At 38.8% G+C, this 25,566-nt stretch overlaps 1 protein-coding gene across 2 annotated transcripts; it reads right to left on the minus strand.

The window, feature by feature from the left end:
• Positions 1 to 7,642: 7,642 nt before the first annotated feature.
• LOC104245573 (ACT domain-containing protein ACR4-like) lies at positions 7,643 to 10,949 on the minus strand. Of its 2 annotated transcripts, none has more exons than XM_070165392.1 (7): positions 10,695 to 10,949; positions 10,513 to 10,568; positions 10,321 to 10,435; positions 10,170 to 10,237; positions 8,525 to 9,121; positions 8,286 to 8,390; positions 7,643 to 8,202 (listed from the first exon to the last, which is right to left on the minus strand). In XM_070165392.1, the coding sequence occupies exons 3-7, from the start codon at positions 10,325 to 10,327 to the stop codon at positions 7,858 to 7,860; spliced, it is 1,122 nt and encodes a 373-aa protein (XP_070021493.1). In that variant the 5' UTR covers positions 10,328 to 10,435; positions 10,513 to 10,568; positions 10,695 to 10,949; the 3' UTR covers positions 7,643 to 7,857. The 2 variants fall into 2 exon arrangements, with proteins under 2 accessions (XP_070021493.1, XP_009799495.1); XM_009801193.2 differs by having other exon boundaries at positions 10,513 to 10,558; positions 10,695 to 10,917.
• Between the last annotated feature and the right edge of the window lie 14,617 nt (positions 10,950 to 25,566).

Genomic DNA, 25,566 nt, shown 5'->3' on the forward strand with positions numbered 1-25,566 from the left:
TTTAACCGCGCTATTTATATTCACAAAACGTAGTATTTAGCCGCGCTATGCTTGGCGTATTAAAGATTCTTTCTGATACAAAACAGCTTTTTCGCAGTCGGGCATCTTTTCAAACCGACAAGAAAACACACAAAATATTGTATTTAACCGTGCTATATATAATCACACAAAACGTAGTATTTAACCGCGCTATGCTTGGCGTGTTAAAGATTCTTTATGATACAAAATAGCTTTTTCGCAGTCGGACAGCTTTTTAGGCCGACAAGATAACACACAAAATATAGTATTTAATCGCGCTATATATATTCACACAAAACGTATTATTTAACCGCGCTATGCTTGGCGTGTAAGAGATTCTTTTTGATATAAAACAACTTTTTTCGCAGTCGGGTAGCTTTTCAGATCGACAAGACAACACACAAAATGTAGTATTTAACTGTGCTATATATATTCATACAAAATGTAGTATTTAACAGTGTTATGCTTGGCGTGATAAAGATTCCTTCTGATACAAAACAGCTTTTTCGCAGTCGGGCAACTTTTCAGATCGACAACACAACACATAATACGTAGTATTTAAGCGCGCTATGTATATTCAGTTATTTATCAAACATTTTCCTCCTATGATAGTGTAGTTTTCTAATAGTTTTAGAGTGAAACTCGAAAGTGAACTTAAAAAATTTCCGTTTTAATCCAATACTATTTTTGATTACATGAACGGGAGGGAGAAATTCATTAATTTACTCAACCGAAAAATGTTAAATATCAATAAGATGTAACAAGGCTATGGAAACATCATTTTATTTGATATATCTTGCAACATAAACAAGTACATACACTTATTACAGACAACATTACTAAAAAATAAAACACTACGTGTATCCTTGATAGTTGGGCACATTAGATGAACTTGCACCAGGAGCTGGATTACCACCGCCACCCAAACCAGCTGAAGGACATTTACGACAGTTGTGTCCTATTTCCGAGCATATGCCACATTTACGCGCATAAACTGTATCACCAACATCCATTTGGTTCCGTATACGTGTTCACTTTTGCAATTGTAGCTTGCACAAATAGTCCTTGTTACACAACATTTTAAATGGTTCCGATGGCCAATAATTCTTAGCAGCCACTGGCTGCAACTGCCCACTATATGTATTTAAGTATGCAACAACACTGTATTGCCTATCAACATAGTTGGTTGCCCCTAAACCTGTTTGCTGAAAGCACTTCATGGCATGTGACCACGGCATGTGGTAGATGGTTCATTACCCACCTGAACACAACCTACTGGCTTTATTTATGGTGTGTATATTATTCTCCCGGTGTTGATGGATAGCGGTGCTGATGATAGGCTATAATTACATATTTTAGTCGCTTATTACACTCAAATTTACTGCACTTTAATTAAGTTTGAGCTTTAATCGCTAGTGTCTTGCATTAATCGTGTGTTTTATGCCTTGTAGGAGTGATTCCAAGCTATGTAGATGTTATGGAATGAATTCAAGTGATTTGGAGCTTTGAAGTTTGAGTAAAAGCCCAAGGAATTAAGTCGGGATCGTATTCGGGGATTAACGAATGATAAAGCAATAAAACGAAGAATCAAGTAGGCATATTATGCACTGTCTAGAAAAATACACATAACATTTTGCTCCTAACTCTATTTGGGCTCCACAATATATGGTTGGAAAGTAACTCAAATGGCTACAACTTTCATGCTTTATGTTTTTCCAAATTCCAAACGGAACAGGGTGAAAAACACGGTCGAAACCACGACAACGGACCAGAGGCGGGCTGAGGCAGTATACATGCCAAATACTGCGCTTGTACCGCGCTTGGGCCGCGCCTGCGGCAGTTCAGACGTGAAATATTATCCTTTTTCGCATAGAAGAAGGTATAATTGTTTGGGCCTGACCCTACTTGGTATATATACATGGAAAACGGTATTTTTGAGGGAGGAGACATAATTTTGAATAATTTAGACCTAAGGAGGCGGAAGAGAACAATTTTTGACACAGATTCGACCTAAGGAGGCAGAGACACAATAGGAGTAAGGCGGAGAATTCTTCTACGAGTTTTTCCTTCCTCTTCCTATTTTTTCATTGTTGGTTATGACTTTTAGTATTGTAGTTTTACATACTATTATGAATAGCTAATTTGTTATCTAGGGTTTTGATAGAACCTTTTGTAGGATAAATTCTTGTTATGTTTTTATATAATTGAGTCGTTGGATTTCTCTACTTATTCAACTACATGTTTGTTGTTGTTGATTGAATGACCATCAATTGACTGTGCCTATTTAGTGTAGTGCTCGAGGGAGTACATATTTAGGTAGTTGTTGAACAACGTCACTCCTAACGTATGTGAGAAATCAATACAGTGGGTTTAAAGGCAGGTTTAGAAATAACAAAGCTTTGACGTGATCATAATGAGTGGTTAGATAAAGCCAACTTAGATAGTTCGAGAGAATATGTCTAGTAAATTATTGTAGTTGCTCGAGAGAGAATTACGACATCTAAAGTGCTCACGATCAGTAGAGAATACATTGGCAAAATTGTAGGGAACATAGCTAGAAGGATTCCGACAATTGGGAAAATCATAACTCTAGACCTCCTTAATTTAGTCTCCAACTCTTTGTCTCGTTAGTTGATAATTTTACCGTTTTCTAGTATTTGCTAGTTAATTAGTTAGAAATATAAATATCAATCTTTATAATTTAGAAATTTTTTCAAACTTGTCTTTTTAGTGATATTAAACAGATATAGCTAAGCCTTAGTTCTTTGTGAGATTTGACTGCAGACTTTTAAACTGGATTATATTTGCAGCGACCGCTTATCTTTTTTAGAACTACAGTTGGGCGTGATCAGGTGCGAACTTCAAAAACACCCCGGTCGTGATCATACTGTAAATATGAATGCCAATGTGCTCGCCTCCTGTATTTCTTAAATCTTTTCATCGATATTGACATAAATTCAACACCCCTCTCTATTAATTTTGATGCACCTCTATGCCTTTCAACAAACCTCTCCGCCAATCTATTTTAAAGTCATCTGGACCATGGCAGTGACAGGCAATCCATGTGCAGACTTCAATAACCCGTTGAAAGACTCCAACACATTTGTAGTTAGGGTTCCCCATCGTTTGCCACCATCAGCATGTAATGTCCACTTGTGAAGCTCATGTTACATAAAACAATTATAGGCTCTTTCATCTAACTGCCGGATCGATTCCATGCGCCTCCTGAATTTGCACTGCTGGTGATCGGTTGCAGCCATCCACATTAAATCATGCAAGTCTTTGTTGGAATATTTCTTCTGGAAATTGGCCTTCAGGTGCCTCACACAATAACGGTAGTATGCATAAGGTTCCTGCCATTCAGGCAAATGCTCTACAGAATTTAATATACCACCATGACGATCAGATAGTAGACAAATACTTGAACGTTGTTTGACAACGTGCTGCTTCAAGTGGTTCAAAAATAGTGTCCATATCTCTTGTCTTTCATTGGCACAGATGGCAAAAGCTAGTGGAAATATTTGTCCATTGGCATCTACTACAACGGTGATCAATAGCTTAATATCATACATTCTATAGACATGAGTACCGTCTATGAAAATTACCAGACGACAATGCATAAAACCATTAATTGCTGGTTTAAATTCCCAGAACACATATCTGAATATATATTCCGGGATTCCTGCACTCCGCTCAAGCTTCCATTCAACAATAGTCCCGGGGTTGACGTGTTTCAGTGCGGCCATGTACCTGGGTAGAGATGCAAATAACTTATCCCAGTCACCATAAACAATTTCAAATGCATGTTTGCGCTAGAGATATTCCTTTATTTTTGTAATAGTTCACCCATGTTCCTAGTGGATGAATATAATACACTCTTTGATCTTGTACCTAATGGACACTTCAATGTGTGTAATCAGTTGAAGAGAAATCAAGTCAACATCCAAGTTGAAGTGATTCCCATTGAATGTGTCCATTTCACAAACATGGGTCCCAATATATTTACCCACTTTCCACAACCTTGTTTCCTTCTTGGTCGCACGCAACATTCAGTGACAACCCGTAAACCATCTACGACAAACAACCTTGTATACCTCCGGACTTGACTCCCATATTATCATCTCACGACACTCTCTTATGCTGTATATTTTACAAGACCTGGTTAGGCGAGCTTTATCGGGGAAAAACATGCCCTTTGCCAGCATCGTTGGTCTAGACTCATCCTACATTGCTGACTGAATTTCGTGAAGATCCCTTTTGAGAGCCTCCACATCCGACATACTTGGAAAATTATCAAGGTAGGGAATATTCTTTGAATGAAACAACACGTGGGACTCGTACACTCTTGGTCTAACGGGAGGTGGAGCATACTCCCTTGTCAGCTCAGGTTCGACATTCACTTCCTCCTCATCTTCACCCTCGTCAGGGAAGGGTGTGTCATCTGCAGACTCATCGGCATTGTTGGCATAATCACTATTATCTTCCTGACTTTGCGCATCTGCCAAATCCCGAGTAAATACATCGTCTACGGGCAACTGAGTGAGGTCAGGACCATTAAGTTGCTCGTTTTCACTGCACAAACAACAAAATGATAAGCTACTCAAATTGATAAATACTTTACATATAGCTATATCACTTCACTTACAAGTCGTAATGTGTTGACATTCCATGATGGACATTATCCTGTTGGTGATGACTCACGGATGGACCACCGTGATCCAACACACCAAAACTATGCATTCCAACTGGGCGTGGGGTCATAACTTGTAAAATTCATATCTGGACGGTACCCCCTGTGGAATATATGAGTGTTAATACAAATTCAATACAACAAAAATAAACATCGTAACACAAAGAAAAATTGAAGTTTACCAGCAGTCTTGTGGATTATTTAAAGTAGGAGAGAAATTATTTTCTCGCTCCTCGTTCGCCCGTGGAGATAAGTTTAGATCTGGCCAAACTATTTCGGCCGGAACCTGTTGGGCTAAAACTGCTCCATAATAACCACCCAATGATTGAGGGTTGTCATTGCTTTGCGCAACATCATTATTGCGAGCGTCTTCTTGCTTCACGTACATTTCCAATATTTTTATCAAAATAAGTTCCCGGTATTCATCCGGAGTCCCCAAAAAATCTCTCAGAATTTTATCATCCTTGATGTTAAACTCAGCGTAACAAGCAACCCCTTGCGGAGTCACAAAATACGGATATATTGCGGTTATTTTAAGATTCACCGAACCTTTGCTCAACCTCTTTTTATTGTATAACAACGATAGTTGTCTATCGTACTCCATTGTAAATGGTAACTTAACATGACTCTGTGGAGATAAACTATAGCTCACTGAGTTATTCGCCACCACAATCTCACCCCCCTCCCCCTCCCCCCTCCCCCCCAATATAGTGAAACCCTTATATTTCGCTCTTCACACATTATGAAAAAAACTTGAGAATTTAACAACAAGAAAAATTTATCACGAAGTTGGAGTATTTCTGAATGATTTTTCTCAAAGCCCTTAACACTTATAAATAAGGCAATGCCCAATCCGGGGGGGGGGGTCAAATTTTTGAAAGTAAAACACGGTTTAACAGGGCATTTTACATATTTAAATTATTGTTGTGTCAGATAAGCGCAGAAGAGTTATTGGTGGGACCACAAAATATGTAAAGCGCGGTTCATTACCTAATAAACCGCGTTTTACATAGTAGTCTTATCAGCTAACATGTAAAACGCGGTTCATTACCGCGCTTTATATAAAACGCAATAACAAACTGCGCTTTACCTTAACGTTCCAAACGGCCGTTAAGGTAAAACGCGGTTCATAACCGCGTTTTATATAGAATGGTAACTTTTTTTTTCCATCTAAAAAAGTATTTGGAGTCCAAAAGAACCACATTTCAGTTCCGGGCTCCTTTCTCTACTACTACTTGAAAATTTTCTATCTCCTAATTTATTTGTTACTTTTAGTTCAAAAGTTAGTTAATTATCCAACTTCTGAATCCTAATCTTTATTCTTTTTTAGTCATGTTTCGTTCTTTTTTTTTTTTTTTGGGTGTGTGTGGGGTCTGCTACTCTAGCACGATCGCATATATAGAAGAAAAAGCATTGATTATCCGTGAAACAAGTTAATAAGGTGTTTAAGTATGTCTTGAAAAATAAATTCAGACAAGCAACATGCTGAATAAACGTTTATCATGATTACTAATCTTCTATCATAGTTTTTCCTATTTAATAAGGCGAAAAGGATGCCAGATGAGTGGAGGTGGAGTACGGTGGTTGTATTGTATATGAAGAAAGGTGGTATTCAGAGTTGTAGCAATTATACGGATATCAAATTACTGAGTCATAGCATGAAAGTGTGGGAGAGGGTAGTTGAAGCGAGGGTGAGGGTGAGGGTGACAATGTCTATATCCGACAACCAGTTCGGGTTCATGCCGGGTCGTTCTACTACCGAAGCTATACACCTTGTTAGGAGGTCGGTGGAACTTTACAGAGAGAGAAAGAAGGATCTGTACATGGTGTTTATTGACCAAGAGAAAACATATGACTAGGTTCCTAGAGAAATTCTCTAGAGATGCTTAGAGACAAAAGGTGTGTCGGTTCCCTACATTATGGCGATTAAGGATATGTATGATGGGGCTAAGACTCGGGTTAGGACAATAGGAGGCTACTCTGAGCATTTTTTGGTTGTAATGGGGTTACACCAAGATTTTGTGCTCAGCTCGTTCTTATTCGCCCTGGTGATAGACGCGTTAACACAACATATTCCAGGGGAGGTGCCATGGTGCATGCTATTCGCCGATGACATAGTTCTGATTGATGAGTCGCGAGCCGGTGCTAACAAGAGGCTGGAGGCTTGGAGACAGGCTCTTGAGTCTAAGGGTTTCAAGCTGAGCAGGACGAAGACGGAATACTTGGAGTGTAAGTTCAGCGCTGAGCCGGGGAAGTGGGCATTGATGTGAGGCTTGAATCACAAGTCATCCTAAGTAGAGCCAACTTCAAGTACCTTGGGTCGGTTATCCAGGGGGAGGGTAGATCGACGAGGATATTACACACCGTATTGGGGTAGAATAGATGAAGTGAAAGTTAGCATCGGGAGTCCCAATTATATACTCCATGTTGTTAGAACAAAATTCATTTGATTATTCCTCTGTTGTGGTCTGCTACTGTAACCATCGTGGGGGATCATGTTTCATTTTGAGGACGATACTGAATTGTCTATGAACAATTACAAACCATATACACTAGATTGAATCTAATGAAGCTGACAATGCCTCTCATGTCCCTCCCATCCTATTATACTGCATCTTTATGGTGAAGAATTTTCTTTGACAATTCAAACATTTCATAGCCGCAAAACAAAGATTCTCCTTTTGACCCCATGATTCCCCCCTCCCCTCCCCCCCTTTTAATTTCTCTGGATAGATCTGAGCATGAAGTTGCCAACTTGCTACAAAATGGATTTCTGTTTTAGGAGGGAAAAATTGCACATAGCTATAATAAAATGCTCACGAAATTTTGGACTGTATCGAGCTTAAATGGAGCGGCATGAACAGTAAGAATTCAAGACGTAGTTGTTTTTGTTGTACAATACTCCCCCACCCCATCAAAAAGGAAAATGGAATGTACTCATAATTTACTGTTTCTTAAACATTGAACTAAAACTTTACAGATTTGAAGCATGGACTTGTGGCCTGAGACTACTAACATCAACAAAAGGTTGACTAACTAAGGCTTTGGTTTGCTCCAAGCCTAATGTTAGAGGCACATATAGCCTTTAACATATACAGCACAGTTATTAGGCATGGCCCTGAACTAGGTGTTATAAATTAAACTGCTGCTCAAGAACATGACTTTATTAGTCCTAAGTTGAAGAGAAATTTCTCTGAGCTTGATCTGAATATATGTCCCAAAGAGAATCTAGCAGTTTGCTGCGGTGGTGAATCAGAGTAGACGTCGTCCTTGACACGAAGAACAGTCTGACCTATTTCTTTACGGACTGCTTGAATGGTTTCACTTTTAACTTGACTTCCTGATGCATCAGTAACATAGAAAACATTAACAGCTTGTGACCCCCTTGTCGTAACCTCAGCCCTCGAAACAGAAAGACCATTCTCCCTAAATATACGAGTTACGTCTGATAGAAACCCAATTCTGTCATCACCACATAGTTCCAGTCTTATTCCCTGCATGATATTAACATTCAAAATGTTAGTTTAGTAAGTGGGGAAACTGGTGACTACTCAATGTGAATTCAAACTGTTTGTACATTAGAAGTTCGCCTCTTGATAGCCGCCTCCAAGCATTGTATCACGCGTTGTCTCTCTGCTTCAGAACTAATTGGGCAGCCATCCATATGCCTAATGTAATATTCCTAAACAAAAGAACAAGAGGAAATAGCTACAAGTTGTGAAACTCATTCTTGGTTCATAGCTTTAGACCACTAGTGGGTAGTGGCTGTCGACAGTTGATGGGTTTATGAGCTGTTCGAGTTATTTAGAAGATTACCTGATAAGCCCCCCGTCCTTCGGCAATGATGGTACCATGATATACCACATACTGCATATCTGTTAGCGTGCACACTGTATCAAAGATGAGCTTAGGGCGGTCTGCACCTCTTAAATTCACAACGGTATAGCCTTTGTCTGCACAATTTTCTACAGTCACTAGGGGCTTGGTTCGGTCACTTGATATGCAATCTGTATCATCCTTATCATAATCACGATCAGCGTACATCATTTGATGTAGTCTCCTCTCTTTATGAGTGGAATCAACTGAAACTGCAGTGTTAGCACTTCGCCTGTCTCTGTCTCCTTTTAAAACGTACAACAACAATTGCCTGATTTTAGCTAGCCGATCAGTATCATCTATTGCCAATCCATTTTCTTCATGAGTTATGTACACAACTGATGCCATTCTTGAATTATGAGTCCAGACTTCTGCTGCTACTACATTACATCTGTGGTCAGTGAGCACAGCAAAGATCTCAGAGAGTAATCCTGGGCGGTCTCGACCAGTCAGTTCTATGGTTGTCTGCTCTGCTGCAGATTGAACTCCCACGGATCTTTCCAAAGACCGGAAGCTGCAACCCCTCGGTCCCAGTGACTGCAACACAAAATATCTTCACTATCTAGTGCTACTTAGTTACAGAATATAGCAATAAATGAATATTGCATTTAGGGGCGGTCCATGGGTCAAGCCACTAAAGCAAGGGCTTTAGGCCCCCAATTTTTGGGGCCCCAAATTTTTCTTTTTGTTTCCTACTTATAAATGTATTGAGATCCCGACTAATTAAGATTCGTACCGCGTAAGGCCTAGTAGAAAAGAGAACACATTTTAATAGAATTTTACTAGGGCTCTCAATATATCTAATTAAGGTAAATTGGATCATATACATCTCACAACAATCTTTAGAGATAACGTCTAAATATATTAGGTATTTTAAAATAAAAAAGTAAAATATTTTATAAAAGGCAAAGGTAACATTTAGTTTAGTACTAGTGTAGACGTTTGAGAAAAAATTGGAGAAAGAGAATCACTCTCCTTAAACCCTTGTCGCGAATATAAAACTTTTTATTGTTTAAATTTTATGATTGACATCATTAGTGAGGTACCAATATTATTATTCTCCTTTTATATTTCTCACTAAAAACGTGTAATAAATTTTTAAAATCCGTTTTTTGGTATCTTCAATGGTCCAAATCTTATTTTTTATCTTTCTCATCAATTGGTTTCTGCAAAAAAACATAAGTTTTCGATAGTTATATTGTTCTCTGTTGAAAGATTTTTTTTTTTTCTAAAAAAACAAGAGTTGAAGAGTATTGTTTAATAAAACTATATTGCACATTCTTTTTTTCCTTCTTTTTTTCTCAGATTTCAAGCATTTCAACAAATATATTAGAACATCAAAAATTATTTCAATATCAAGTTATCAACTTCTGTAATCTGGTTCTATTATCTAATATCAACAATATCTTAGGAAAAATTGAGTTATTTATAAAAGAAATTATTAACAACTTTTTAATTGATTTTTGCTGAAAGGCCTCAGATTAAAAATTGGCTTTAGGCCACCAATCTTCTCGGGCCGCCCGTGATTGCATTTGATAAAAATGATAAATTTTTCAGCATTTATGCTATAGGAGAGAAAAATAACCTGCTGAATGCGTTCGGCAACGTTATCTTCAGAGAGCTTATTTCCATACTCATCAGTAACATGAAATACTGCAATCAAGAATAGAAAAACAAAAGAATAAAAAGCATCAGACTTCTCCCTAATCAACTTATAGAAGAATTAAGAAACTGACCATCCATAAACCATTCCCCATCAGAAGATATATAAGCTCTCCTTATTATGAGGTTCAAGTCAGTAAGAACCTGAACCACTTCCAATAAGCTTCCTCTCTTATTTGCACTATCAACCTGCAAATTCCAATCCATATAACATATTAATTGCCAATCAAGATTCTTACTAACTAGAACAAACAAACATTCCATACCTTGATCAGAGTTGTTTTCTTATCAGATGTATTATCAACAGTAACCCTACAAATAACTTATCACCATCAAAATTTCAGCACATAGATGCATAATTACCAATTTATAAAATATAATCCCATTTGGAGCAATTTTTTAAAGAAAAAAGGTCAATCCCATTTGGACAAAAGGAAAAGAAAAGTACCTTGGTGGGTTCATTCTAAGTACAAGCTTCTCGAATTCATCATCGACAGTGAGAGAAGAAGACCAGTAATCCATTATTGAATTGAATAGAGAAACAGAGCTGGAAATGAGGCAGACACAGAGGAAAATATGTTCTGTGCTGTTTTGAGTATAGTCTCAAAAGTGTTTGTATTATTACTAGTGCAGAGAGCTTAGCTGTTTTCTTGTTTGGAAGAAAATGAAGGGGTCTGTTTTCTTGTGGTGAGTTGGTTAAAATAGGTGAATGGCTCTTGAGCTGTATCAAGAGCCTTTTGGAGGGACTATTGTCACTTGCTAAGGCTATTGTCAGGACTATTACACACGTTGCTCTTGGCCTTGTCATCTGGACCCCCTACTCCCAAACAACCTCTATCATATTCTTCCTTCTAGACAAACAAATTGAGTAAAAAAATTAATTAGGTTGCATAACTCTAAAGGATTTGTTTTGTTTGGGCTAAATATTTAATACCCAAATCTCAAGGTTAGATTTCATTGTTTAATCTTTAATTATAAGAGGATCTTATATATGGTGCAACCCAGATTGTGGGATGGATGATTGGCAGGATTTTAAAAAAAAAAAAAAGAAAGAAAAAGGAAGCTGGACTTACTAGATTACTATATATATATATTTCATCTATATGTTGGATGTGAATAAAACTTTTCACCACGTGTTTGCTACTAGTTCATTATGAACTAAGAATCCAATGCAAAGTCTTCCGTAGATAGTGATCCTAGCCAAAATAATTGATGTCATCATTTATTTGGGTTGGAAATCTAGAAGAAGATTCAGACTTGTGAAGATAATTGAAGTTGATGATTCTGGCTTTAGTTGATATATAGAGAAAAATACCGCAAATGTTTTAACTTATATATACAGACTATCACTGTATTTTAACTTATTATAGTATGTAATCTATCATATTTTTTAGGTTACTAACCGCACATCTATCTATACTATATTAAAAGCACGAATGCTCTTAGCGAAATGTCGTTCGTGTTTTTTGCCCTTTAAAAATTGAGTACACACTAGACGAAATAGTCATTTATTATTTTCTTAATATTTACAAATAGTCATTCAATTAATCTCCTACTATTTAGGAATGTTCATTTAATTATTCTTCTAATATTTTTAAACTGAGAAAGTTTGTTATTTTCCTAATATCTAGGAATAGTCATTTAATTAATTTTTTACTATCTAGGATAGTTATTTAATTATTCTCCTAATATTTATAAACTAGGAAAGTTTTTTATTCAACTCCATTTATATTTAGGAGTACCAAATTTCTTCTTTTAGGTTTCCGAGGAGGTTTTTTTAGTTTATAAAATTCTGCCTATAAGTTTTAATTTTTCTTTAGTTAATAAAGTTTTGACGTAGGAAAGCTAGAAAAGTTTGGGTACTAACTTATTAGGACTAATTTTTTATAAAATATATTAGGTGAAAAATGAGCCTTTTGAACTTATTTGTGGACTAGGAGTCTTTATTTTATTAATAAAGTTTTCTTTGTCTATTTGAACTATATATAATTTTACCTTATATAAATTTTCTTTGTCTATTTACTCAGAATTTCAAAAGCACATTATGTTAAGTAGTAAAAGCCTAGAGATTTTACCTAGCAAATTAAAATTCATCGTAATCTAGTTTCTACGGATCCAATAATAAGGCATCAAAGGAGCGTCGTAGGACAACATTTCTTCATTTTTTAAGCACTTGTATTTTTATCTATAATTTTTCTAATTAGTTTATAAAGAATATTTCATAATGTTTAATCTTAAAATTTTGTATGCAATGATATAGGATACACACGCAACGCGCGTACCCTAAGACTAGTTTTATAAATAATTGTTACTTGTTATTATTATGTGACCTGATAATTTAAGATTTTTTTTTATATAAAATAAAGGGCATGTTTGGTATGAAGAAATATACTATCTAGAAAATATTTTTCAATTTTCCCATGTTTGGTTGACTTAAATGTTATGGAAAGTTTTTTCCTAATAAGCTTATACTGGTGCACAACCGCTAATTATGGTGGAAATTCTAACTCATAAGCTACTTACCCGATCCTTCATAGGATCCTATATGGGCTGATGTATCTGGGATTGAGCTTTCCTTTCTTTCCAAATCTTATAACATCTTTCATAGGCGAAACATTTAGAAACACCCAATCATCAACTTGAAACTCTATGTTGCATGTTCAAATAGGACTTTTGGCAACTCTGAGTTGTCTGCAAATGCTCTAGAATCAACTTGACTTTCTCCATAGACTGATTGACCAAATCTGGTCCCAGCAACTCCGCTTTGCCAACTTCGAACCAACTAATTGGCAATCTACACCTTCGCCCATAAAAATCATGCTTTCAAAATGAGCGAGATAATCCTATTATAAGGTCCATATTTACCATCTTCACTAAAGGATGTGTGTGTTCTGAGATAAACACTAGGTTTTCTGCTGCTCGACTTTCACTTGTTGATAATTCAGACACTTGGCCACAAAGTCTGCAACCTTCTTTTTCATGTCGTTCCACCAATAAGTCTCCTTGAGATTATGATACATGTTTGAGGAACCTGGGTGGATAGAATACCTGGAATTATGGGCTTCTAACATCTTCCTCCCTCGCTAAGTCCATCTATGGTTGGAACACACAATCTATCCTGGTACGTCAAAGTACCATCATCTCCCCCTTGTTCAAAAGCCATCGTGTTATGCATGTGAATCCCCTCTTTTAGCTACAACAAATAGAGATAATCAAACCATTCCTCCTTCACTTTGGCTACTAAGGAGGAATATGTCCTGTTCTAGACCATAACTTCACCATCTTTGGTGTCCGAAAGTCGAACTCCTACCTTGGCTAAGTAGTGAACTTCTTTCAACATAGTTCTCTTGTCTACCTCATTCATGAGCTATACTTCCCACACTTGATTATCTTCTTAAGAACTTCCTGAAAACACTTATAGTATTGTTGTGAGCTAAGTCACTGACCACTACTCGGAATATTAGAGTCTCGTGCATTGGCACTACCCTCATAATACATAATTGGGCATTATTTTATAGCTTTTTTATGAGCACTTTATCATCAATAACTAAGCTCGGTGGTTATTCTACTCACTTTGTGTTTCTTACACATGCTAGACATATTCCTTGTGATAATTATACAATTTTCCCTTATTACCGAAATAATTTTCTTTTTCATATCCATGCTAACTATTCGGGTTTCAAATCTCTAACTGGACTTACTGAAAATTTTTGCTTTAACCCTCAGACCAAAGGTCTTATACTTGCGGGTCCTTCTATTTTTGTTGGGATCCAAATAACCATCCTTATTTTCTGCAATTCTTTGCACTCTACGTCAATGACAACTCCCTTTTGTCTCACTTTGAAGAGGTCCGACTTCCTAGTCGCAACCTTTATTGCTCCAGCGTGTGCCTTTACGAACGAATCAGCAAGCATGGCGAAGGAATCGATGGAATGTGGCGGCAATTTGTGGTACCATATCATTGCTCCCTTCGATAAAGTTTCTCCAAACTTTTTCAACAGAACAGATTCAATTTTATCATCTTCTAAGTCATTTCCTTTTATTGCATATGTATAAGAAGTGACATGCTCATTGGGATCAGTGGTTCCATTGTACTTGGAAATTTCTGGCAAGCAGAATTTTTTTGGAATGAGCTTCAAAGCCGCACTTGGTCATAAAGACTTCTGTACGAACTTTTTTGAATCTAAACCCTTTAGAATCGGGGTTACCCTCGGTATTTGATCAACTCGTGAGTTGTATGTTTCTACCTTTTTATCATTAGCCCCGATTTTCTTTTCTCCTAATTCCATCAGTTTAGTGAGTTCCTCAAGCATATTCATGATGGAGGGGTCAGTTTCCGATCCATTATCGTTCGATTTTTCAGGTATAGGTTCGACCCTGTGAATAACTTCCTGTGATGAATCGAGCTCAATTTTGCTTAGTGCTCGATTCTGATTTTGGAGATGTGCTATCGTAGCTTGCTGAGTCTGCAATATTTCAAATATCATTCGAAGGTTAATCCTGCCTTCTTCACCGCTCTGTGCGTTCTAGTCGGCTGTCCGGGCATCTCTGTGGACGCTATTTTTGGGGTCGGTGCCTAAATTTCCATGAATGGCAATACGAAAACTGACATCGACTGGATCTATGGCCTATGAGAAGCCGCCCTTGTTTGATATCTGTCCAGAAACAATGAATCAAAAGATATTACAATCGAAGAGCCAATCTTCGATACTTCAAAATCGGGGACGTAGTTCAGAGAAAAATCATCATCAACACTCGAGACCCAAATGAGGGAATGCTCAGTTCAAACTGGGAGGGACCGTATCAGGTCCTCAATATCATTAGAAAATGATCTTACAAACTTGGCACGATGAACGGTGAACAATAGCCAAATAATTGGAACATATCACTGCTCAAACAAAATTATTGCTAAGGTATGACCTTCTCCTTTTTCATTTTTATTTTGTATTAACTTGTTGTGGGTGTTCGATCAAAGGCATCGAAGTTCTCTCCAAAAATGATGTCCTTAGGTTTGAAAGTACGCGTTGCACTCTTTTTTCCTTCGATCGATTTTTATTCGAAATGTGTTTTTCTGATATGGTTTTTAATGACTGAACCATTGTTCGTGCTAACTTAGATCAATTCAACAGTATCCGAGGCTTCTTTACAATTAACCTCGAATACTGGGGGGCATCACCCTCGGATGTTACATTTTCAAGGAAAATACTTCGTGTGAACATGGTCTCGATATGTAAATTTTGTAAAGAGCCAAACGGTCAAATGAACCGTGTCCATATAGATTACTCGAGACCTAATGACAAAACATGTACGCATGAATGATCTATTGAAAGAAGTATTTTCTCCTTACCAGATGTTCCTTGCCTTAGTGAAATTTCTACTTTACAATTTCATACTTATGATCTAATGCAAAAACTGGCTCGAGCGTCGATGGCAACTAAAGCTCAAACAATCAACCCTGTACTCGGGGACTGCCATACAAAATCGACATGCTCCGTTTGTTAAACTTCATGATTATAAGACCTTAAAAAATGCAACCCTCATTTTTATAGGCCACAGCCACCCCACTCGGGGATTGGCACTTCGAACAAGTTCGAAGTATAATTGAGAAACAAACCCAGGGCAAATCTCAAAGTTAAAGGCTACGGCCAAACTAACACGGTTCGTAGACGTCCGAATTCCGTAACAAAATAGGCCTTCTAATATTTTCACAAAACCAGTTAAAAGGGCTACCCTCTGCAAAATTACAAAGGGTTTCGATAACATCAACCCTCAAAAACCTTAAAGGGTACCAAATTGTTCAAATTCTCGAACAAACTTATGCTAAGGCATAACAAAGTAAAGGGTTTCGATAACACTAACCCTCGAAAATCCTAATGGGTATAGATTTATCTCGTGCTAAGAAATAACAAATTTTTATATGATTAAACTTTTTAAGCCGAAAAGGGAAAAAGCCACTCTTTCGAGGCCATATCGGACCAGTTTAAGAGCCTAAGAGCCATTATATTTTTTGAGTTCGAAAATCCACCCTCACTCAACAAAAACCTAAAGGTTTTTCTACTTCGAGTTCGAGAAAATACTCACTGGATAATAGAGATTATATTAGTCTGACTTCGATCAAGTTGCCTAAGTTTCCGATTCGCAAACAAAATTTCACAACGCACGAAGTGACTTAAAATTCTCGCAAGGTGTAAAGTGTATCAAAATTGTCATAAGGGGAAAAGCAAATCGGAATTTTCACAAGGCAAACGTCGAGATAATAAAGAAAATGTCTTATATGTATCTTAAAATTTACATGGATCGGTCAGGATCCTACACAAAAAATTAAAAAAGAAGGAAAAATCCTAAGTGCCTAATTTTCTTTGGGAGCTACGTCTTCGTCATCATAATCCCCTCCAGTATCAGATCTATTTGCGCTCCTAGAATCATCATAGGAAGAGAGTAGTGCTTTGGCTTCGGCCTCGAGTACTTTCACGTTCTCGATATCGACAATGAGGTTAAAGCCACGAGCATGAATCTCTTCAAGAGTCTCTCTTCGAGACTGGTACTTGGCATGCTTGGCAACCCAGTACGATCGAGTCTGAGCCTTATCAACAACTTCCTTTGCTCGAGCTGGAGCAGCTTCATCATCATCTCGATTGACGTCCACGATCGCCTCAACATCATCCTTTACTTTTTCTGCCTCAGATGTGGCGTTTGCAAGTTTGGCAGCCAACTGAGCCTCGAGCTCCTCAATTTTCTTGGCTCGGACCAAGATTTCCTGCTTCATGCTTTGGAGTTGACTTTCGGCCAATGACAGTTGGGCTCGAGCAGTATCTTTCTCCGAGGCAAGGCGGTCCATGTTTTGCTTCCACCCTAAAGTCTCAGCCCTTTATCATGTTGGCCTCCTCATGAAGCTGCTAGAACTTTTCGGCCTTCTACTGAACCTGCAGGATCAAAGTATTAGTCATCATTCCCGAATTGATACATCAAGCTTTTAAAAAAAATTCATTACCTTCTCAATCAGGTCGGTCTGCTCTTTATGGGTTGTAGCCAATTTGGCTCAGAGGTTCTTTATCTCATCTTCTTTTTGCCCATTGAGAAGTTTCAGGGCATTTCTCTCCTCCATGAGCCTTTTAATATCGACCTCGCATCGGCTCAGCTCTGCCCGGGATTTAGAATACTCTTCTCGATGAAGTGTCAAGGCCTATGAAGAAAGAAAGGAAATCAGTCAAGAAGAAATAAATACAAGCGTAATATTGACGAAAGGAGCTGAGGCTTACCCGACTCAGGAGGCGTTCAGTCTCATCAAAGAGACTCGATACATCTCCCAGGTCGATAGCATCTTCGACTCCCGTGAAGCAACCACGAAAAAGGTCCTCCCCTTCGTAGGTCGTTCCCACATCGGGTGTCTCCATGGCCTGGGTTTCTGAAATTTGCCCCTCGGCAAAATGTGGGGAGAGTCGGCAAATCGCCAATATCTATTGCCCCAAGAAAGTCACTTGGGGCATTCTCTTAATTTTGAAGGGCCTCGGAACTGGCCCCTTGAGGCACATCCGTCGATTTCTCATCACGGTGGGAGGCATCTTTAGCCTCCGACAACTCGGGGACTTTTCTCGGGCCATTTTCCGAGATCTCCTCAGTCCGAGGCTGAACCTCTTCGATCATCACCGGCTCATCGACCTTTGGGGCCTCGGCGCTCCTCTTCGTTTGAGCTGCTAGCTTGAATCCAGCATCTTCATCTTCCTCTTCTTCCTCCCTCAGTCGCTGATCTACATAGGTAGGGAGGACGGCAATGTATTTTTTTGACCTGCGAGGCTTTCTCTTCTTGGGCTTGGGAGTATTGGAGGGTGAGACCCTTTTCCTTTTCCTTTCCTTCGACGACTTCAGGACTGGGGGCAAAACCTCCTCCTCTCCGGACGAGGGCCTCATGACGACATCTTTCTCGAGGCCTGTATGAAAGGAAATTAAGTAAGTATAAGAGGAAAACATTTTAAGGCCATCGGACTCGTAAAGAAAAGGCTTACCGTGATTTTTGGCCTCCCATCGGCCCCTTGCTAAGTCACGCCATGAGCACTCAGAACCTAGCTCTCAAGTTTTGAAATCGCACCAGGCATCCAAGCGATCGCTACATCACAGAAAAAGATGTCAATGAGGAGAAGTAAAGGAAACAAAATAGTAAATAAAAGCTAAAGGAAGGATTGAACTTGCTCTCCATATTCCACTTCTCGGGAAATGGCATCTTCTTGGCCGGAATTAGATCGGAAGTTTTCACTCAAACAAATTGACCCATCCACCCTCGATCCTTGTCCTTATCTATGCTTGAGAACAATACCTTGGAGGGCCGATGCTGAAACTTTATCAACCCACCTTGAAAAACACGTGGCCTATATAGCCTGATGAGGTGGTCGAGGGTGAAAGGCGTCCCTTCTTTTTTGCTCGCGAAAAATCGGAATAGAGTGACAATCCATCAAAAGGAAGGGTGGATCTGGCCTAGAGTTATTTGGTATCTTCCTCGGGAGTCGGAATCACCACCTCTTTCTTCTCCCAATGGCATTCTTTCATGACCTACTTAAGGTCACTCTCAATTATCGAGCACATGTACCTAGACATTGGCTCACATCGGCCAGGGACAGACAAAGTTTTCTCAACTTTGAAGTCGGAAGAAAGATCACACCCCACCTCAGGAACGCACTCCTCAGGGCGCGACTCCACTGACGTTTTATCGCCGACCGACCGCGATGAAGTGGCGCCCTCCTGTTGCGGAATAGTTTAGGACATTTTTTCCATTTTTGCAAGTTAGAAGACGGAAGAAAAGAATGAGGTTTTGTGTTTTGAGGGAAGGTTGATAATGGAACCAAGAGATTATGCAGCACGAAGAAGCTTGGAGGAAGTGAAAAGCTTTGAAGATTAAGGCGGGGATTAAGAGTAATGTTTTGGCAAATGAGAAGGAAAGTACATTTATAAGAAGAAGGTGACGGTTCAAAATCAATAATGGCAGACAACAACTGGCAGGCATTTAATGACTCGGTATGCAAACCGACGGGACGTTTCATTCACTTCCATCGCTTACGTCATGAAGATGACGTGATGATAGGCCGAGGTACAAAATTGAAGGCTCAATTCGTTTCTTCTCATTACACTCCAAGAAACTAGGGGACTATCAGTATACGGTTAAAACCTGGCCCACCGGATTTTACTATCTGATCGAGGCTAGGGGATTGCATCAAAGGTCGGCCTCGCAACAGATCGGACCAAGGTACGGGGATAAGTCGTCGAGTTCGAGGACCAAGGTACCTATCGAAGATCGAGGACGGTGGAGATCGAGACTAAATGAGACGGACATCGAGCAAAGAACAATAACAGAAAGAAGAGATATCTGTGACTAGCCGAAGATCATGGCATAAATCTTGGAACAGATCAAGTCAAGGGCGATTATTTAGTTAATAATGGGATTACTTCTGTAATTAGAACTGTACCATAACTGCGATTCTTCTGCTATATAAAGAGGGCCCTAATCATTTTGTAACCATCATATATTCACGCATATCAAAGCAATACAAACTTTCTAGCTTATATTCTTGTTCATTAGCTTGTTATATCTTTTACTATTCTTGCATTAACCTGTTCGAGGGCATCCAGGCTCAAAAGCTTAATTGCGTTGTAACACCGATTTGCTTTATTTTATTGTCAATTCCCATTGTTATCTTTATATTTATCAATCAGTATTAGGTGAAATCACGTACCCTTAAAATCACATTTTTAGGATAAACAGAACCTGACAAAAAGATATTGATAATTGTAGCACGATCAAGATGTAGAGCACCATGAAAGAATACTCATATTCATTCTCTTCTTTTGAAAAAGAAAATGTAAATGTTATGTATCAATGAATTGAATGGGAACATAAGCAAGGTTGATTACCATGTTTGAAGGAACCCATAGTTGAAGTTGTACTATATTTCAAATCAAGAACAAAGATGAGTTCATTAAGCGGAATAAACTATCAGCAGATAAAGATAGTATAATTAATTACAAAAATTATGGATAATATTTAATTTAATTATCATGTGAATAAAAAGTAGTTCACCTTAGGTACTTGATCCCTCATCTAACTACATGAAGGTCGAAACAATTAAAATTCAAAGGGATAATCATAGAGATACATGAGTATATTGTTTATAACATTTAGTATAACATCAGATATATTTTTTCCCAGTTGTATCGTTAAAATACTTTGATAAGTTAATCATCAATTACCCTCTCTATGAACTGACATGTAGCTTTCTTTAGATTTTAGAATAAGTTTTTTTTTTTTTTTTTTGTTAAATACAAATGCATTTATAAACACGTCTTCGGTAAAGGATACACTGCATGAGTACACTATATTTTTCACTGCCATAATTATAGTTGCCAAAACATCTCTTAAATATCCTATCTTTATGTCATCAAAAATCCCGGGGTTGCAAAATGATAGATGTTAATGTTAAATATTACCTATGAAAAATAGTTGGAATAAAAAATTATTAAGTTGTTTTTTCCCTTTCGTGTAACACCTCCGCTGGATCGAGGTTGTTCCCTTCATTACAATTTTTTTCCAGATTGAAATACAACGTGCTTAGTACTATTGTTATTTGAGCATGTTTACCCTAAAAACAGATACCAATTAAATTTATACTGTTGTTTATAGGACACGTGATTTTACTTGGCACAAACTGAGGAAAACGCAATATTGTTATTGAAATTAATTTCAAATAGAAATAAAGCAAACCAAAAGAAATGTGTAGCTTTGATCCTCGAGCTAGGTCACCTTCGAATCAAGCAAGTATTTCACTGGAAAGTATGAACGGAATAACAGAGTATTGAGAGCTTAAGAAGAAGATATTATATTGCTTTATGTAACGTGAATATGATGCGCGTTACAAATGATCAAATTCCCTTTATATAGTAGGGGGGTCCTGCCCTTAATACAATCCGAAATACAGTAAGAAATCCCATGATTAGCTGATTAACTGTCCTCTTCTTAATACGTGCCGAGATTTCTGCTGTGATCCTTGCCCGATCGCAGATATCTTGGCTTTCCGTTATCTGGCTCGACAGGCTTCCCTCGATCTTGCTTGATCTCTATCCCGCTCGGTCTCGATCTTGGCTGATCTCGATCTCGATCGGCCCCTTAGTCACGAGCTTGACAATCTAATTTCGTGTCACGGTCCGGTATGACATGGGGTCGAACTTTGGCCTATCACACTTCGGTCTCGATTAATCATACAAAAAGGACAAGCCAAATTTTGATCGTATACAGATAGTCCCCTCGTTTTTTGGAGATTAATGACAAGAAACGATTTGAGCCCTCGATCTTCACCTCGATACATCATGATGTAAGCAGCAGAGGTAACCGAAACATCTCATCGATACAGTTTTCCGGGCATTTAATGCATGTCAGTCGACGCTCGACCATTACCGGCTTTGAATCGTCATTGAAAAATTATAAATACCCTCCTTCTTCATTTTTTAAATTTTACTTTCAAATCTTCTTCATTCTAATCTTCAATCCTTTGCCTTCTTTAAAGCTTTGTATTTTCAGATCTCTGGGTTTCTTCGCTTGTTCTATCCAAAAATACCAAATATTCTTTTTCAATTTCTATTCTTCTTCGTCCATAAAAATTAAATGGCTAAAACTTCAAAAACCATTCCACAAAAGGAGACTGCTTCATCGTCATGGCCGACCGGTGAGGAACCGGCGGCGGAGCCACGTCTTGAAGAGTTTTTTCCCGGAGGGTGTGTCATTGATTCTGATTTCAAGGTTGAAAAAACTTCCTCGATGCCAGGCCGATGCGAGCTGGTATCGAGGTATATATTCTTGATTACCAATAAAATCCTCTCCCAGGTTAAAAAAATAATTGCAAATGTGGTAGGAAACATGTGGTGGTGCCTGCTCCAGAAGAATCAATCACCACCCACGTGGAAGAGTTCTTAAGTGTTTACACTTACCCCTTCACGTTGGGTCCCATGGATCCGATTATCATAGATTTCTTCAAAAAATACGAGGTGATCATAGGTCAGATGCATCCCTCTTTCTGGAGGATAGTGATACTACTTCGTTTCTTCGTAAGCAAAGTCGATGGGCTTCCCTTCACCCTTGACCACCTTATATGCTTGCATAGTTCCCGACTCTATTGAGGAGGACTAATAAAGCTTCAATGTTGGGCCACCAGGGCACCTTTCTCAAGCATAGATGAGGACAAAGACCGGGGCTGGACGGGCCAGTTTGTTCGAGTGAAGACATTGAACTTGATCCCGGCCAAGAGTATTCCATTTCCCTAGAAATGGAACATAAATTGTAAGTATAGTTCCGCCCTTAATTTTTGTTTATTGTCTTTGTTTTCACCATTTCTTATCAGTGTTTTACTTGACGCAGCTGTTGCTTGGATGCCGAGGGCAGTTCCCCAACTTGAGGATTGGGTCAGGAGCCTAGTATCGCAGTCGACGCATGCTGAGTGCGCATGGTGCGATTTGTCGAAATATCTATGGGAGGCCTGTAGCCATGGAAAAATTTCCTCTCTGACTCAATGAGTTGACCATTGTTCGAATTTCTTCTAGAGCTTACTCATCTTTCTTTTTTCTTTTTGTAGGTCTTGGGAAAGATGTGGCAATGATGCCTCCATCTGGTGATGAAGAAATCCTTTCCCCACCATCTGCCTCGAAGCCGGAGAAGGAGAGGAAAAGGGCTTCGAATTCCACGAACTCCGAGGGGCAGAAACCCAAAAAGAAATCAGCTCGTAAACCTAAGGGGAACATCATCCCTCTAACTTTAGAGTCAGTCCAATGGCTAAGTAATGAGGCCAAAGAAGAAGAAGAAGACACCGGTCTGGTGCCCGGTGTGCGAGCTGGAACCAAGATTCGAGGAACTACTGAGCCGATAGGAGCTGAAACTGCTCTACCTCGACTTGATGAGATTGAGGGGGAAGCCTCGGTCGAAGTCTGCGAGCCAGAAAGAATTGAAGACGCTTCACCTCGGGGTGAGAAGGTTATCGAGGAAGCGGTTGATACTAGTGTAGAAACCATGCTCAAGTATTCCCGAGACGAAGGTGGTGCCCCAAAAGATTTACATGGGGTGATAGATATTGGAGATTCCCCCTCATTTCCTACATTCACTAAGTCAATCCTACATGAAGATCAAGTGGTGGAGACTTGCCATAAGGAAGCTGTCCATGGAGTAGAAGACCGTTTCCATGGCTATTTTGTTAGAGTGGAAGATGTCACCAGTTTGGGTGACTTGGAGGTACCGAGGAAGAGCTCGAGTGAGGCTTCCTCGAGCTTTAAACTGATCAATCACTTTCCGGCCCCCAATGTCGATCCCGGGCGTAAGCGATCAATTATCATCTCGGTCTTGAAGGATCCTCAGGTTCTTTCTGCTCTCGTAGGGTTGGCTAGCTATCTACGATGCTTAGTCACTAAAGAAGACCAAGCCAAGATGGATAAGGTGGAAACACCTTGTCTTTTCAACGAAGCCCAACAGGCTCTAAATCGGGTAATCCCAGATTTCCTTGTCGATGTCAATTTTTGTACTTATACTTTTCTCCCTTTTTATAACTCCTTTTTCTATGTTTGTAGGCTTCAGTGCTTCATTATGAGGCTTTTCTCCGATCCTGAGGCAAGTTGAGCTAGTATGAGGCCGAGGTCCAAGGGCTTACTGAGGAAAATGATGCCTTCAAGTTTCTCAGTAAGCAAAGAGCAGGGGAAGCTAAAGGCCTCTAAGATGAGCTAGAAATGGCTTAGAAAGAACACGTCAAACTGGCCAAATAGGTAAAAAGAATCTTTGAAGTTAATGATGGTAACTCGGGCACGATGGCTAATGGTTCAAACCCGTAGGTCCAACAAAAGCTCGATGTGATCGGGCAACTCCGTGAGGAAGTAGATGCAGTGAAAACTGAGGCCGAAGAAAGGAAAAAGAATATGGATCGCCTTGCCTCAGAAAAAGAGACTGCTCGGGCCCAAATGGCCTCGGCTAAAATCCAACTCCGAAGCATGAAATAAAAAACCTTGCTGCAAGCCAATAAAATCGAGGAGCTCCAATCTTAGTTGGGTTAAGCAACTTCCAATCGGGAGAAGCTAGTCACAGAGCTCGAAGCAGCTAAATCGGAGGTCAAAGCGACCATGGCCAATGCTGTTGCAGTGGTGGTGTTACACCCCATTTTTTCGTACGTGAGAGTATGTCGTAAGTCAATTGATGGAAACTAAAAAATAAGATTATATTTGGAATAAAATAAAGTGAATTATTCATGTTACTTGGAGGTTACAAATATTTAAGATCATGAATAACGAGTACCAAGAGGGTTGTAAAGCTTAGAAGCTAAACCAATTAAAGAAAATAAGTTTCGTCGAAAGTCAACAAGTTTGGAATATTATAACATGTACTTTGGGGAGAGACTAGAGTTATTAACATTACAAGGAGGTTATTGTATGAGTTATTTTAGTCGTATGATAATCATTTGCTACGTTTTGAAGGCAAGCAAGTTGTGGAACAAAAGTTGGCAAAGGTCATCACAAGTTACATTCATAAATGTGTTGAAAATTAGGTCAAATGTAGCTGAGTGTTTCTCCATATATACTTGGAATTATGGGGTTATATACCTACCAACTTTAAGATATACGAGTTCAGTTTCTAAAGCATTAAACCGTTCATCGATACGACCTCTGAGTAGCGAGATATTCGCATTTTTGTGAGACCGCGCAAGCAGCTCCCAATGGGACCCACTTAGGTGGTGGTCGACCTACTTCACTTTATTAACGATTTGGATGCCTATGTTTAACTCATTTTCAAATCAACTTCGTCTCCAAACTTCTTCTAACCCTTCTAAACAGATACCACAAGGGTTTGAAGTGATTCCAAAGTGATTACAACATATTTCAACATCAAAACTTAGTTCTAGTGAAGAACAACAAACCTCTTTGAGGTTGTGTTGTCATTGAGGATTGCTGAGGGTTGTGTTTTGCTAAAATTCCAAGTTGTTGCTACTAGATAAGGTGAGTATAACATCCTACTAATTGTGCTTAAGCTTGCTTGTATGTTGGTTAAGTTGTTAGGATGATAAACTTCAAGATAATACTTGGATTAGCTTAAGTCACTTCTATGTTGTTGTATTGCCATTGAGGGTTGTTATAAGCTGAATATAACTTGGATTTTGACCTGAAGTTACTGTAGGAGGTATGTGTATTGTGTTCTTGCATGTGCTTAAGTTTATCTTGATGTTTATTAAGTTAAATGGATGGAGTAGACATGAACTAGTAAATAAATCTACTAATTGAAGATAGTTTGAGTTTTGGAGTGTTTCCTTTGTTAT

The sequence above is a fragment of the Nicotiana sylvestris genome, chromosome 12 (assembly GCF_000393655.2).
Source record: "Nicotiana sylvestris chromosome 12, ASM39365v2, whole genome shotgun sequence".
NCBI lineage: Eukaryota > Viridiplantae > Streptophyta > Magnoliopsida > Solanales > Solanaceae > Nicotiana > Nicotiana sylvestris.

Bases quoted from the DNA above. Each gene is read 5' to 3' on its own strand.
- LOC104245573 (XM_009801193.2), bottom strand. From the start codon at position 10,768: ATGGATTACTGGTCTTCTTCTCTCACTGTCGATGATGAATTCGAGAAG. The intron at 10,436-10,512 runs GTATGGAATGTT...TGGAATTTGCAG, and splicing joins AGAAAACAACTCTGATCAAG to GTTGATAGTGCAAATAAGAG. The intron at 9,122-10,169 runs GTTATTTTTCTC...TTTGTGTTGCAG, and splicing joins TTGCCGAACGCATTCAGCAG to TCACTGGGACCGAGGGGTTG.